Source organism: Trichoplusia ni, unplaced genomic scaffold, assembly GCF_003590095.1.
Source record: "Trichoplusia ni isolate ovarian cell line Hi5 unplaced genomic scaffold, tn1 tig00001773, whole genome shotgun sequence".
Taxonomy (NCBI): Eukaryota; Metazoa; Arthropoda; class Insecta; order Lepidoptera; family Noctuidae; genus Trichoplusia; species Trichoplusia ni.
In genome coordinates, this window is record NW_020800147.1 from 17,028 (window position 1) to 31,203 (window position 14,176).

At 39.2% G+C, this 14,176-nt stretch overlaps 2 protein-coding genes across 3 annotated transcripts; one reads left to right on the forward strand and one right to left on the reverse strand.

The window, feature by feature from the left end:
• Nucleotides 1–8,068: 8,068 nt before the first annotated feature.
• Nucleotides 8,069–11,109, forward strand: LOC113507353 (actin-5C). 2 transcript variants are annotated; one of them, XM_026890215.1, is made up of 3 exons: nt 8,069–8,233; nt 9,543–9,903; nt 10,011–11,109. In XM_026890215.1, exons 2-3 carry the CDS (start codon nt 9,554–9,556, stop codon nt 10,789–10,791), a joined length of 1,131 nt encoding a protein of 376 aa, XP_026746016.1. In that variant the 5' UTR covers nt 8,069–8,233; nt 9,543–9,553; the 3' UTR covers nt 10,792–11,109. The 2 variants fall into 2 exon arrangements, with proteins under 2 accessions (XP_026746016.1, XP_026746015.1); XM_026890214.1 differs by lacking the exon at nt 8,069–8,233 and adding an exon at nt 8,877–8,980.
• Nucleotides 11,110–11,916: 807 nt separating this feature from the next.
• On the reverse strand, nt 11,917–14,158 carry LOC113507352 (SUN domain-containing protein 1-like; the record flags this gene model as incomplete). Its single annotated transcript, XM_026890213.1, is given in 2 exon segments — nt 11,917–13,873; nt 14,046–14,158. Coding segments are annotated over 2 exon segments (392 nt in total), but the record flags the coding sequence as incomplete, so codon positions are not given.
• Between the last annotated feature and the right edge of the window lie 18 nt (nt 14,159–14,176).

The window sequence follows — 14,176 nt, forward strand, 5'->3', positions numbered from 1 at the left end:
ATGTTAGTACCTATCAAAACTTTATATTTTATCACTAGCCATTTTCTAGACATTAATTTGTATGTAAGTACAAGGGCTATGAATAGCATACCCATTTCTTTTTTTTTTATATTGCCCACTGTGTCCCTATGCCAGTGAAATTACTTGAATGGCAAAATTCCAATGACTATTTTGATTAAGATTTGCATAATTACCCACTATGGAAGACAAAACTGTAACTTTTTTAAGACGAACGACCAGAGAGAAATTGGTATTTTCTTCTATTTTGATAAGTTGTGACCACAGAAATCTAAATAACAAGGTAATAGAAGTGCCAACGCCGCGTGACCTTGTCGCCACACTGGTGTCCTGGACGACACCAGCGCGCGAACTTACGCTCAGTCGCTCGCGGAACGTTGTCACAGCAAGAACCACTAAAAATGGTGTTTTGCGGCGTTTCTCAGGCTGGAAATTCATCTGCATCGTGTAATAACATAAATAAATAGATAACATTTTATCGGTAAGTAAATTATTGCAGTAATATTGATGTTATTGCAAAATTAAATTTCAAAACATAACCTTCATTATAAACCATATGAATATCGCACCATCCTGCAACAATTGCATTCTTTACTAACCATTGCCTCTGCAGTAAGAGACTTACGGAAATGCACCGTTGTAAAAAGAGAAATGTATAACGAAAAATAATATTTTCAATACGATCGTATTTATAGTGGTACGGCCGCACAAAACTGTCGGAAATAGTGATGTGGTTAAGTGCGGACAAATTATCCAAAATGAACATTGTATACGAAAAGTAACAATTTTAATAGTCGTTTGTTTTTGTTAACATATTATTGAATATATTTTTATTTCAGATTCCCACAGGATTGAAATAAATACAAAAGACAAGTGGATGTCTACCACGGGTAAACGAAATTGGTACCCTACAACTTAGGCCGAATATACACTATGAAATTAGTTGCATGCATGATAACTTGCCGCCCGCCGCCGCCCGCGCCCCTCTCCATTGTTACGGCTCGGACCGCGCTCGCAACTGAATGTTTCGAAAAGTACGCCTTGCGTTATAGCATAGCATTGAATAAAAATTGCAATTTAAATTTATCCAAATCTCATAAAAACCCATTTTTTTATTATGAACCTTTACTAGTCATTGGATACATGAACTGGGCTGCTTTTGTAAGACGACTAAAAAATCACCGTATATACCAAATCTACCTACCAAGTATTTCCTAATAATATTTTTTTTTGTCAACCGTCAATCCGCGATTTTTTTTTTGTAAGTACATATTATAATGTAATCCATAGAAGAATACAACAAAAAACATTGTCACTCATAATTTCGTCTTTCATTATATTTCGGACCCGTAGTCAATCCCTAGTGTAGTTTACGTAATCACTACGACTAATGCAAAAAAATGTAATGACTGTGTGAGTTAGTGAATCCATACAACGTCAAAGTCAACCTTATTGCAATAGATGTACGGCCTAGTGTTGTTTGCTTGGTCTTCTCGATGTTAATGTGTGCGTGATTGCGTAGTTATTTGCTGTGAATGTGTTGAAGCCCCGCCCACCGGCGACATGCGTTTCGATAGATCGCCGCGGTGTATGCCATTTCTATTACCTTGTTATTTAGATTTCTATGGTTGTGACATTGAGTAAAACAGTCACAAATTATGGTATTGATACTAATCTAAATTGGATAGGCAATTTATGACTCGTTAAAAATATGATTAAAGGCAAAAACACGTAACGACAAGTGTCGCCAAGGTCTTCATACATCACACATTAACCCTAGAAAGATAATCATATTGTGACGTACGTTAAAGATAATCATGCGTAAAATTGACGCATGTGTTTTATCGGTCTGTATATCGAGGTTTATTTATTAATTTGAATAGATATTAAGTTTTATTATATTTACACTTACATACTAATAATAAATTCAACAAACTATTTATTTATGTTTATTTATTTATTAAAAAAAAACAAAAACTCAAAATTTCTTCTATAAAGTAACAAAACTTTTAAACATTCTCTCTTTTACAAAAATAAACTTATTTTGTACTTTAAAAACAGTCATGTTGTATTATAAAATAAGTAATTAGCTTAACTTATACATAATAGAAACAAATTATACTTATTAGTCAGTCAGAAACAACTTTGGCACATATCAATATTATGCTCTCGACAAATAACTTTTTTGCATTTTTTGCACGATGCATTTGCCTTTCGCCTTATTTTAGAGGGGCAGTAAGTACAGTAAGTACGTTTTTTCGTTACTGGCTCTTCAGTACTGTCATCTGATGTACCAGGCACTTCATTTGGCAAAATATTAGAGATATTATCGCGCAAATATCTCTTCAAAGTAGGAGCTTCTAAACGCTTACGCATAAACGATGACGTCAGGCTCATGTAAAGGTTTCTCATAAATTTTTTGCGACTTTGAACCTTTTCTCCCTTGCTACTGACATTATGGCTGTATATAATAAAAGAATTTATGCAGGCAATGTTTATCATTCCGTACAATAATGCCATAGGCCACCTATTCGTCTTCCTACTGCAGGTCATCACAGAACACATTTGGTCTAGCGTGTCCACTCCGCCTTTAGTTTGATTATAATACATAACCATTTGCGGTTTACCGGTACTTTCGTTGATAGAAGCATCCTCATCACAAGATGATAATAAGTATACCATCTTAGCTGGCTTCGGTTTATATGAGACGAGAGTAAGGGGTCCGTCAAAACAAAACATCGATGTTCCCACTGGCCTGGAGCGACTGTTTTTCAGTACTTCCGGTATCTCGCGTTTGTTTGATCGCACGGTTCCCACAATGGTTAACTTATACGGTTCTTGTAGTAAGTTTTTTGCCAAAGGGATTGAGGTGAACCAATTGTCACACGTAATATTACGACAACTACCGTGCACAGGCTTTGATAACTCCTTCACGTAGTATTCACCGAGTGGTACTCCGTTGGTCTGTGTTCCTCTTCCCAAATAAGGCATTCCATTTATCATATACTTTGTACCACTGTCACACATCATGAGGATTTTTATTCCATACTTACTTGGCTTGTTTGGGATATACATCCTAAACGGACACCGTCCTCTAAAACCAAGTAACTGTTCATCTATGGTCAAATGAGCCCCTGGAGTGTAATTTTGTATGCACTGATGGATAAAGAGATCCCATATTTTTCTAACAGGAGTAAATACATCGTTTTCTCGAAGTGTGGGCCGTATACTTTTGTCATCCATTCTAAGACATCGTATCAAAAAATCAAAACGATCACGACTCATTACAGAGACGTACACCATTGACAAAGATCGATCAAAGAGGTCATCTGTGGACATGTGGTTATCTTTTCTCACTGCTGTCATTACCAGAATACCAAAGAAAGCATAGATTTCATCTTCATTCGTGTCACGAAATGTAGCACCTGTCATAGATTCCCGACGTTTCAATGATATCTCAGCATTTGTCCATTTTACAATTTCCGAAATTATCTCATCAGTAAAAAATAGTTTGAAGCATAAAAGTGGGTCATATATATTGCGGCACATACGCGTCGGACCTCTTTGAGATCTGACAATGTTCAGTGCAGAGACTCGGCTACGCCTCGTGGACTTTGAAGTTGACCAACAATGTTTATTCTTACCTCTAATAGTCCTCTGTGGCAAGGTCAAGATTTTGTTAGAAGCCAATGAAGAACCTGGTTGTTCAATAACATTTTGTTCGTCTAATATTTCACTACCGCTTGACGTTGGCTGCACTTCATGTACCTCATCTATAAACGCTTCTTCTGTATCGCTCTGGACGTCATCTTCACTTACGTGATCTGATATTTCACTGTCAGAATCCTCACCAACAAGCTCGTCATCGCTTTGCAGAAGAGCAGAGAGGATATGCTCATCGTCTAAAGAACTACCCATTTTATTATATATTAGTCACGATATCTATAACAAGAAAATATATATATAATAAGTTATCACGTAAGTAGAACATGAAATAACAATATAATTATCGTATGAGTTAAATCTTAAAAGTCACGTAAAAGATAATCATGCGTCATTTTTGACTCACGCGGTCGTTATAGTTCAAAATCAGTGACACTTACCGCATTGACAAGCACGCCTCACGGGAGCTCCAAGCGGCGACTGAGATGTCCTAAACGCACAGCGACGGATTCGCGCTATTTAGAAAGAGAGAGCAATATTTCAAGAATGCATGCGTCAATTTTACGCAGACTATCTTTCTAGGGTTAATTGTGATTCACACCCATACAAGAATACAACAAATTATGTATTCCAATACCGAAACATTTTACAATACAATGGTCTTTCGAGTTTATATTCTATGCGATACTCTGAGTTTCCTTCGTTGAGTCATTTCTCATAGTCGTGATCCTGTAGAGTTAAGCTTTCTCAGAGAACAAAAATAAATTTAAGGAACTGGTGGAAGGAAGTGGAGGAAGTGTTAAAACAATTCAACATTTAAATGGATTGTTTAGCTATAACCATAGCCATAGCTGCAAGCAACCATCAATATTCTAATTAATTATCTTTACAGTAAGAAGTACCTAGATATTTCCGTCCACCCAGTGAATAATCTATTTAAAGGATGAAAATAATTATAATAACGTTAGAATTTTGTATAGTTATTTAACGAAACCAGCGTTTAGTTTTTTTAATTCTAGTATCGCCGATGATTTCCCAAACATTCAAGCCACACGCAAAAAAGACACCAAGACCCAGGACAAACATTTGTGGATCACGTAATCGCTTTTCCTACAAGGGGATCAAATCTGCGTTTAGTGTAGCGAAATTATATTCATGGAACATTAGACATGTAATGATATATGAGTAAGTACTTCCAGAAAGGACTCATCCGATGTCCGGTGTGAATGACTCACAATAAGTTAATATGATAAATCAACATACACTTTACATGATGTGGCAATTCGCACATATTATGTACTTACATATACCACACTCAATAAGTCCGTCTTGTTTGATCAAATGTTTCACCACGAACAGTATAAAATTTGGCATGCAAAAATTAATGTAGTTTGATTTTAAATTTCATATATTTCGTCGATTTTTTTATGGTTTGGCTACGATAGACTTCTTCTGATCGTAGTTTCAGGGGTGAGATGGTAGGTGTGATTATTTAGCTGTCTGTTTAACGCTCTCCTATGTAAATTAAGATGCCTTAAACAACATGTGCTTCAAAGATTTAAGACTACAGTAATTAAGTAATTACCTACGTAAATGTTTCTATGCCTATGTCATGTCAGGTCCATGTAAGACTGAACCACCTTGAAGACGTTGTTTTGGAAACATTAGCTAGTGATTGTTTTGTAAACTTTTACTTGGACAATGTCATAGCGTAACGTCGGATAACGACGTAAGTTTGTAAAACGAGTTCTTTAGAAATAAATAAATGTGTAACTTATTAGTCATAGGTCATAACTTACAAGGAACTGAATTACTGGTCCCTCGAGTCAACTGTATTGACTCATCGTCGTAGTACGCATGCGCGACGGAGCCGTGACTCACAACTACAGCATTATGTCCCGCCATCGCCGGCAGAGCCCGGAACAGATTAAACGCTGTTTAATCAGCTCTGTCTAAACAACTAGCGTGTAATGCCAGAGGTTAAGACATCGTGATCTCAAACATTACCATTACAGTACCATTTCTATGAAACTTTCATCCAATCTTTACAATTTAATGATAAATAATCAGAAAGTGTTCGCAGTCAAGTTCTCACGTTTTTTTACAGATCAGTATTGCTGTACCCAACACTGCAACTGATGTTTCTTTCTAGACTTATTAGTCCACGACCGATAGATTTTAGACAGTTAGATAGAGAACACAAATTAGTAGTCTTAGAGAATGTGTAAAGAGGGCGCATTATTTACGACCTTTCTCATTTTACAATGCTTACAAAACTAACAACCCATCGGAAATGCGTGTCTAAATGTGCCTTTGTGTTGAGGCAACAGCAGAATAAGTACCTACTAACTAGTTCTCCGACAACCCTTGCCCGTGTGCGTCACAGCACTCACAGCTAATGCAAGGGACAGTAGAATGACTCCAGTGAATGACTCATTGTCGCGATATTCAAGTCTACACGACCCCGAGCTTTAATATTATTCAAACATACCTATTAAGCACAAAATATATTTTTATTAACGGATTTGGATATCTGTTGTCCTCAAGCCAAAGAATTTTGCTAAGAGGTAAGTATTTGAGGAAGATAAATTAGAACGTGTTTGATTAGTTTGATTGGCGGATTTCATTGAATTACCATACGAGATTTATAATTAAATGCTTACATAATTAAAAATGCGAAAGTTTACACGAATATTTTACATATTTGTATACATAATATATTAATGGTTTCCAGATTTCCCATTGCGGTTAATTTATTAACTAAGTAAGTAGGTAAATTATAAACAAACATAAGTGACTTTTTTAATCTGTATTTAATAAATACATATTTTACTACATAAATAGTATTTAATAAATATATATAACCTTTTTGTAAAATTACTCCGTACCTTTGAACGAGTCTTTTTACCATAGATAAGTAGGTACTATTTAGGGACGTGTTACAAATAGAATAATTTATACCTAAGGTCATAGATGAGGGCGAGGAGATAAGATACAGTGGCATTGACACTTGCGACCTCTTAGCGGCTCTTGAATACTCTTGATAGCCAGTCAATGCCTTGGGGTCAACGCAAACAGGCGCCAAGCCGGTGAACTGCACGACAAGTAATCAAACAATTTAATAAATTTATTACGTTTTTGGCTTATATTTACTATTTTTCAGTCTGAGAATAATGATTAATCAATGTGTGAATGAATCTCAACTATTCTTTACTGCCAAGTGCCTACGTAATGGCAAAACGATGACTTATCTCGAAAGGTCAATGACTGAAGAAAATATAACCTTTTTGAAATAATGTGCAAATACTGAGTTTTTGTACATTTTATAAGATTTGGTTTTGGATATGTACGTATAGTAAGTATATGGCACGAAAAAAAAGAGTAGGTACCTACTTATTCAGTTTACTCACCTAAATAGTTTATTGACTGCATCGACTGATCTTAATAAAAATCTGAATAATAAATAGGTAAGCACCTAATTAGATACCAACTGTAGATATAGGTACATTTTAAAACAGATTAATTTAATTTACAATTCATGCATCGAGTCCCGGAAATTTGAAAACAAAGCAGGTAACTAAATACATATAGGTAGGTACCTAATACCTACTTTTTTATCAATTCTGTTTACATACTATACCTGCCTTAGGTTCATAGCGCTACTGTTCCTACGGTTACGGCCCTTATTTCGTTTCCACCTAGTTATTGATCTAATATCAGTAGGTAATAGTGGATACATCTGGAGCAAACCATCACTTATAGTATCTATTTGGTTTTACTTCTGCCAGTGGCAAGTAATCGAAACGAGAAATGTAAATACCTACCTAGGTGAAAAATATTAAGCTGCTCAAAAATTAACTAAGTAACCAAGTACTTACCTAGGCACCTACAGGTAATAAGGAATATTTAGGAATAAAGACGGACAAATTTTCTACAACATGACTAACACAAATACACGCAAAATTACTAGAAATGACTTTGCAAAGACAACCTTCATAACTTGGTTCATTTTAATGCCGCCTTGCAAACGATATTGAATGGAATCGTTTCGCTACTAAACACAAACACAAACAAAACTTTGTACTCGTGTTTGTGAACGCCATGTACGTACGTCGTACAACGACCGTTGCCGCAGCCCACCAATCAGAGCTCAGGATTTTACCGATTCCCATATATGGTAAGGCCATCGGTTGCGGCAAGCGGGGAACTTGGGCGAGTCCATTTCTACGGAAAAAATAATTACATTCCTTTTTCGAATAGTAACAATTGCTTGACATTTGTCAGTAAGGTCTGTCAGCGGGCGCATTTTGTAGGTCGTTTTGTTAGTTATCGCGGCGTAATTAGTAGGAAAATTTATATTATTTGGCACCTACAGAGGTCCATTGGGCGAGTCGATTGAAGTCGCGGGGCGCCGGCGTACGGCGTATTCTAGTGAAGCAGATCGACCGACCTCCACGAGCGAGCGAGCAACAGAAAGAAACCAGCCGGCATTCATTTCTCACGGTTCGCGAACGCTGCGGTTATTGTCTCATCTCTATCGCGTTTATTACTGGTAAGTGATATCTATTTAATATATATTTCATCGTTTAATATAAGTTCACGTCCAAAATTGTGCTTTGCAAAATTATAGCATAGATATAGCATTAGCGTAACATTTTCTTGCTAAAATGTAATATAATTTTGCAAAATACAATAGTTGACAACTGTATCAGAACATCTGTCACTATCGAACTTAGGATTGCTACTGTGTTAAGTGTTTGCACAATTCGCTATCTGCATCTGCAGTGTGTAACGTGCGTGGTTGTTTTTTTTGGAATCCTGCCAATACAACCTATGGTGGAACTTTCGTTATCATTATCTTTAGAAAACGAGTTATCATCTGTACTAACTGCATTAAATACTAGTAAGTAGTATGTTAAATGTGTTTGCGATACTGTATGAAGCGTCTGTCTGATCGCTAAATGTTCAATGTGAGCGTTCCTTGAGATCTCGTCGTTATCAAGTGGCGCGCTATCAGCGGCGGGGATGCGCGGGGTGCGGGGGCCTCGCGCAGGCTCCCTGCAGCGGAATACCATATATGGCCACGAAAACTCATGTATTGTGCCGTACTGTGCGATTGGTGGAGAAGTCGGCGCAGCGGGGTAGGGGCGCCCCGATAACCAGCCTCATTTATATACTCTGCCTGCCGCGCTCGCCGACATTCCACGAAGTGAGCTCGAGCAGTGGTGTTGTGCAGCATTACCGAGGCTGTGCAATAGCGAGTTAATTTATTTATTTAATAGGACTATTTAAATTAAAAGTAAGTTGATACAGATGTGGTACTCCATTTTTTGTGATGTTTAGTGATTTTGTGGCGTGAGGAAATAGTGCAACCTTGTTAGTGTGTGCGGGTCAGTGACACGTCGTTAGGGTTGGGCCGCGTGATGCCGCACCGGCCGGGAGTCTGGGATAGCCGGTTGCGGTAGGGCGTGGTCGCCCTCTATCTCTTACTGGCACTTACCATAGTTTAAATTTAAACTTAAACGGTTTTCAATCCAATTAGAAAGTAACTCATCTCGTGAACGACTTTCTCGGTCAGTAAGAGCAGCCCGATTCTGAGAAATGTGGTCATGCCGCGTCATGTGCCACGTTTTTTTGCCGCACTGCCTATTGCATACATCTCTCCTTATTTGGTTTCAATTTGCGACACTGACGCCCACTTAGCATTGTCCCGTGATGGTTGCGTGTGGGTCTTCTACCCACAGCAGTTTCTGTTTATGGTAGTCATGCGATTCTCTGAGTCGTCCTTATTCTAGTTGTAACAGTTGAATAGCGAAATTGTATGAAAAATTTAACTAACAATTTATTTTTATGAATTTCAGACTAATTCAAAATGTGCGACGAGGAAGTTGCTGCGTTGGTAGTAGACAATGGCTCCGGTATGTGCAAGGCCGGGTTCGCGGGAGACGACGCGCCCCGCGCCGTGTTCCCCTCGATTGTGGGCAGGCCGCGCCACCAGGGCGTCATGGTCGGCATGGGACAGAAGGACTCGTACGTAGGAGACGAGGCCCAGAGCAAGAGAGGTATCCTCACGCTCAAGTACCCCATCGAGCACGGCATCGTCACCAACTGGGACGACATGGAGAAGATCTGGCACCACACCTTCTACAATGAGCTGCGTGTGGCCCCCGAGGAGCACCCCGTGCTGCTCACCGAGGCCCCGCTCAACCCCAAGGCCAACAGGTAGGTCCCGACACCCTACTGTGTCTGCATTCTCCAGCCCCTAGTGTTAGTCCTTGCTAACACTGCAGCAACATACTCTGAGTCTGACCGTGCCCTTTGTTTCGCAGAGAGAAGATGACACAGATCATGTTCGAGACGTTCAACACGCCCGCCATGTACGTCGCCATCCAGGCCGTGCTCTCGCTGTACGCCTCCGGTCGTACCACCGGTATCGTGCTGGACTCCGGCGACGGTGTCTCGCACACGGTGCCCATCTACGAGGGCTACGCGCTGCCGCACGCCATCCTGCGTCTGGACTTGGCCGGTCGCGACCTCACAGACTACCTGATGAAGATCCTCACCGAGCGCGGCTACTCGTTCACCACCACCGCCGAGCGTGAGATCGTGCGCGACATCAAGGAGAAGCTCTGCTACGTCGCGCTCGACTTCGAGCAGGAGATGGCCACCGCCGCCTCCAGCAGCTCCCTGGAGAAGTCCTACGAACTTCCCGACGGACAAGTCATCACCATCGGTAACGAACGATTCCGTTGCCCTGAAGCTCTCTTCCAGCCCTCATTCCTGGGTATGGAAGCTTGCGGCATCCACGAGACCACCTACAACTCGATCATGAAGTGCGACGTCGACATCCGTAAGGACCTGTACGCCAACACAGTTCTGTCTGGTGGTACTACCATGTACCCTGGCATCGCTGACCGTATGCAGAAGGAAATCACAGCCCTGGCCCCATCCACAATGAAGATCAAAATCATCGCGCCCCCAGAGAGGAAGTACTCTGTATGGATCGGTGGATCGATCCTCGCGTCCCTCTCGACCTTCCAGCAGATGTGGATCTCGAAACAGGAGTACGACGAGTCTGGCCCCTCCATCGTGCACAGGAAGTGCTTCTAAGCGAGCCGCGACACGCTGCCGACAGCAGCCCGCGGCCCGGCCGGTCCCGCGGCCGGCTGCTCAATTCAGGCTTGTAATCTCCGTTAATTTAATTGTACGTAAGATATTATTGTAATTAAATCGTAATAGTGACGGCAGGACGGAGCGCGGCGCCGCGGGCGCGCCTCGACCGCCGGCCTCGGTACTGCACTCGCCAAAGGATCTTTTGTAATCTCATGAATGATGATTGTATGTGCTGAAACGGATAAGACTACTTTCTTACTAGGTCATTTATAAATTATAAAAAATGATAAAAATACAAAAAAAATCTGAAAAATTTACCTGTCTTTTCTTTATACAACCCTGTATGTAAACAAGTCGGTCGCAAGTCCGTTATCTGAGCGCAACGACCGACATTGACCCAAGTACGAAAATAGATCGAACTTGGGAGCACCCAAACAGAAATAGCCGGACGCCAGACGGCGGCCATCTTACGTAGTAGGGAAGCCGCTCATGAGAAATCGCTCATTACGTTAGGTACACACCTAATAAAAGTGACCATGGACCACACCCTCGGGTCAACACTATTCACGTTTACCTTACTGGACAGTGGTACTAGGCAAACAATGAGAACTGCCTACACAGATCTAATTTTGAAAGCTGCATGTAACCAGGATCGTAACAGGGCACACCGTTAGTAACGTAATTAATTTTCACGGAGTTGGCGTTTCAGGTGACTAAACTATGATGAAGTTGAAGTAACTAAACAAAACTTAGTCTTGATTCCAGTGTTTTAGTATAATCCGAAGTTGTAGGCAGTTCGTCTAGGTAGGTACATAATATTAAGATAGGTATTGGTTTCTGTCAGTATGGATGTACCGCTAGAATACAAATGAAAAGATAGTTCATAAAAATCAAGTACGGTTGCGTAGTATTTGATATTACAGTAATGAAATGCGTTTTACGTCTCACTGAAATGTTTATCTCTACGCCAGACAGCATGAGACTAATCAACCCGTTACAAATCACTTCAGTATTCGGTTATAATGATATAATATGAAACATAACTTACGGTTAGCATCTGGCCTTTTTGTATACGTAGAAAAAAAGCTCGATGTAGGTGTGTAAATCAAAACAAGCACAAAGTAAAAGAACATGAGTTTTTAATACGACTTTTATTTCGAACATCACAAATACTTTCACATAATTAGCAATATCATAAATCGGTTAGTTTAAAACGTATTACAAAATTAACGACATAAAACTGTGTCAAAATTCATAAAATATTGGTTCTGTGTTCTGAGAAACAGTACATACAATATATTTTCTAAGATAGAGTATATTATTGTCATAAAATACAATTTCGATAAGGATATTATTGTACTTTATTGATAGTAATTTCTGTGTTAAAATCTTAAATGTAAATTACATTGAACTTTTTCAATGTAAAATAAATGTGTAAAGAGAATGTAGTAAGTGGTATCCGAATAATTGACATGATTTACTTTACTTACAAATTTTTGGTAGATATAACATTTGCTTTACAAATTTAGACCATTAAATGTTTTACAATTCAATGGATTATGTTAGTGGTAACTTTAAAAAAACATTATTATTATTCAAACTAAAAACGTGCGGGCATGCTAATTCTTAGTGTTATACAATATTTTGTAGGGAGCTTATTGAAGAGAGAGGAAGATATTGGTTTCTATCATAACTTACTGACTAACTGTTATCGAGACTTGAGGTGATTTTAATGTTATTGAACAAACAAACGTCTTATCACATAAATCGACAATATGATGTATTTCATTCGTTACAACGTCATATTATTTACACCTTATTTTTGCTACTATGCTATACGTGAATCGCGATACGAATGCTAGACAAATTGGCATGGCGTCGCTATCACATCTAAGTAGCTTTGGGTACTTTTAGCTGTGACGTAATAACAGAGCGATTTTAAAGAAAACCGTTAACAAGCAGTGCTACTAAATGTATTTACATACTAACCTAACATCTAATAAGATTCTCAAAACGTTAGTAGGGATGACAACTCCACCACTCGTTAAATTAGATTTTGAGACAAACTAAACACTTAATTTATATTGGCATAGAATTTATTAAACCTAAGTGGACTAGCTCCTTTACTAAACCTATATCTCGATAAAAAACGTCGCTTTAGAAACATGATGCCTGAACACGTAGTCAAGTATTTAATACTAGTAGCTACCAAATAAATATATCCTAGTTTTATACTACGCCTTAATCATATTTAAAGATAATTGCAACAGTTCATTGTTTTACCTACTGATTAAGTTTAGTTAGGCTTTGAGTTAATATGAAAAGGTCATATTTTATTAGCGTAGTATTTTACAATAGATACCTAAATCAAATTCAGTATACTAGTGTTAGATCACACCGTTTCCAAATCAACAATTAAAATGATATATCTAGTTATAAAATCAAAACCTTAATTAAAAACTTAAAAGTAAACTAACAAACTACATATAAATACAGTTAAAAAGTATTCAGAACAACTAAGCGTATTGCGGGCATTGTGCGGTATCAGAGATAATGAAAACGTCACTGGTCGAAGCACACGGTCGTCCATAACTTACTTAGTACATCCTTAACAAAGTCAACAGTTTTTGTACTATAAATATTAAGAAATTTATATAGATAAGGCCACTTTACACTACACTGAATAAGCCTAGGAATGATTACTATCCTCATTTGAACACAATTTGTTTGGACGATATTGACTGTCACAGAGTTCCATTCCGTGGCACCTGAGTTGTTTTAGGAATAGTGTGAGTGTGTGCTACGTCTCGCTGTCCTTGATGCTGTCCTCGGTGGCGCGGCGGATGTCGGAGAGCGGGTTGCCGTGCACCCGGAACCTGTACACGCAGGTGTAGGTGGGGTTGCCGTGGTTACTCTCCACCCGCAGCTCCACCGTGTCGTAGGCGACCGGGTAGGCCACGCCTCCGATGTCTGTCGTCTTAGGATACTGAACTGGGAAGTACTGTATGGCGGTGCTGTTTGCATCGTATTGATAGTTACCGAACAGATGCGGGTCGGTGTCCATCTCGCCGTGGAGGCCCTGGAATTTAATATTTTTTAATATATTTTCTGTTCTTTAAAAAAATAAATATACCGCTATAAAAAAAGAAAAGGAGGCCCAGCTTGTGAAAGGGATGGTGCTTGCTATTTGTACTGCTTCTTCTATAACTCTTTATGATCAATAGCATAAAAGTGAGTAAGCATATACGTACGTATACTGAGAAGTTCTTCGGCGCAGACTCGATCTTGCCCTCGACGGCCAGCAGACGTGACATGTGCTCCATTGAGAAGCCCGTCACTTCTATTATCGCGTACGTGCGTATCACTAGAAACAAATCACATG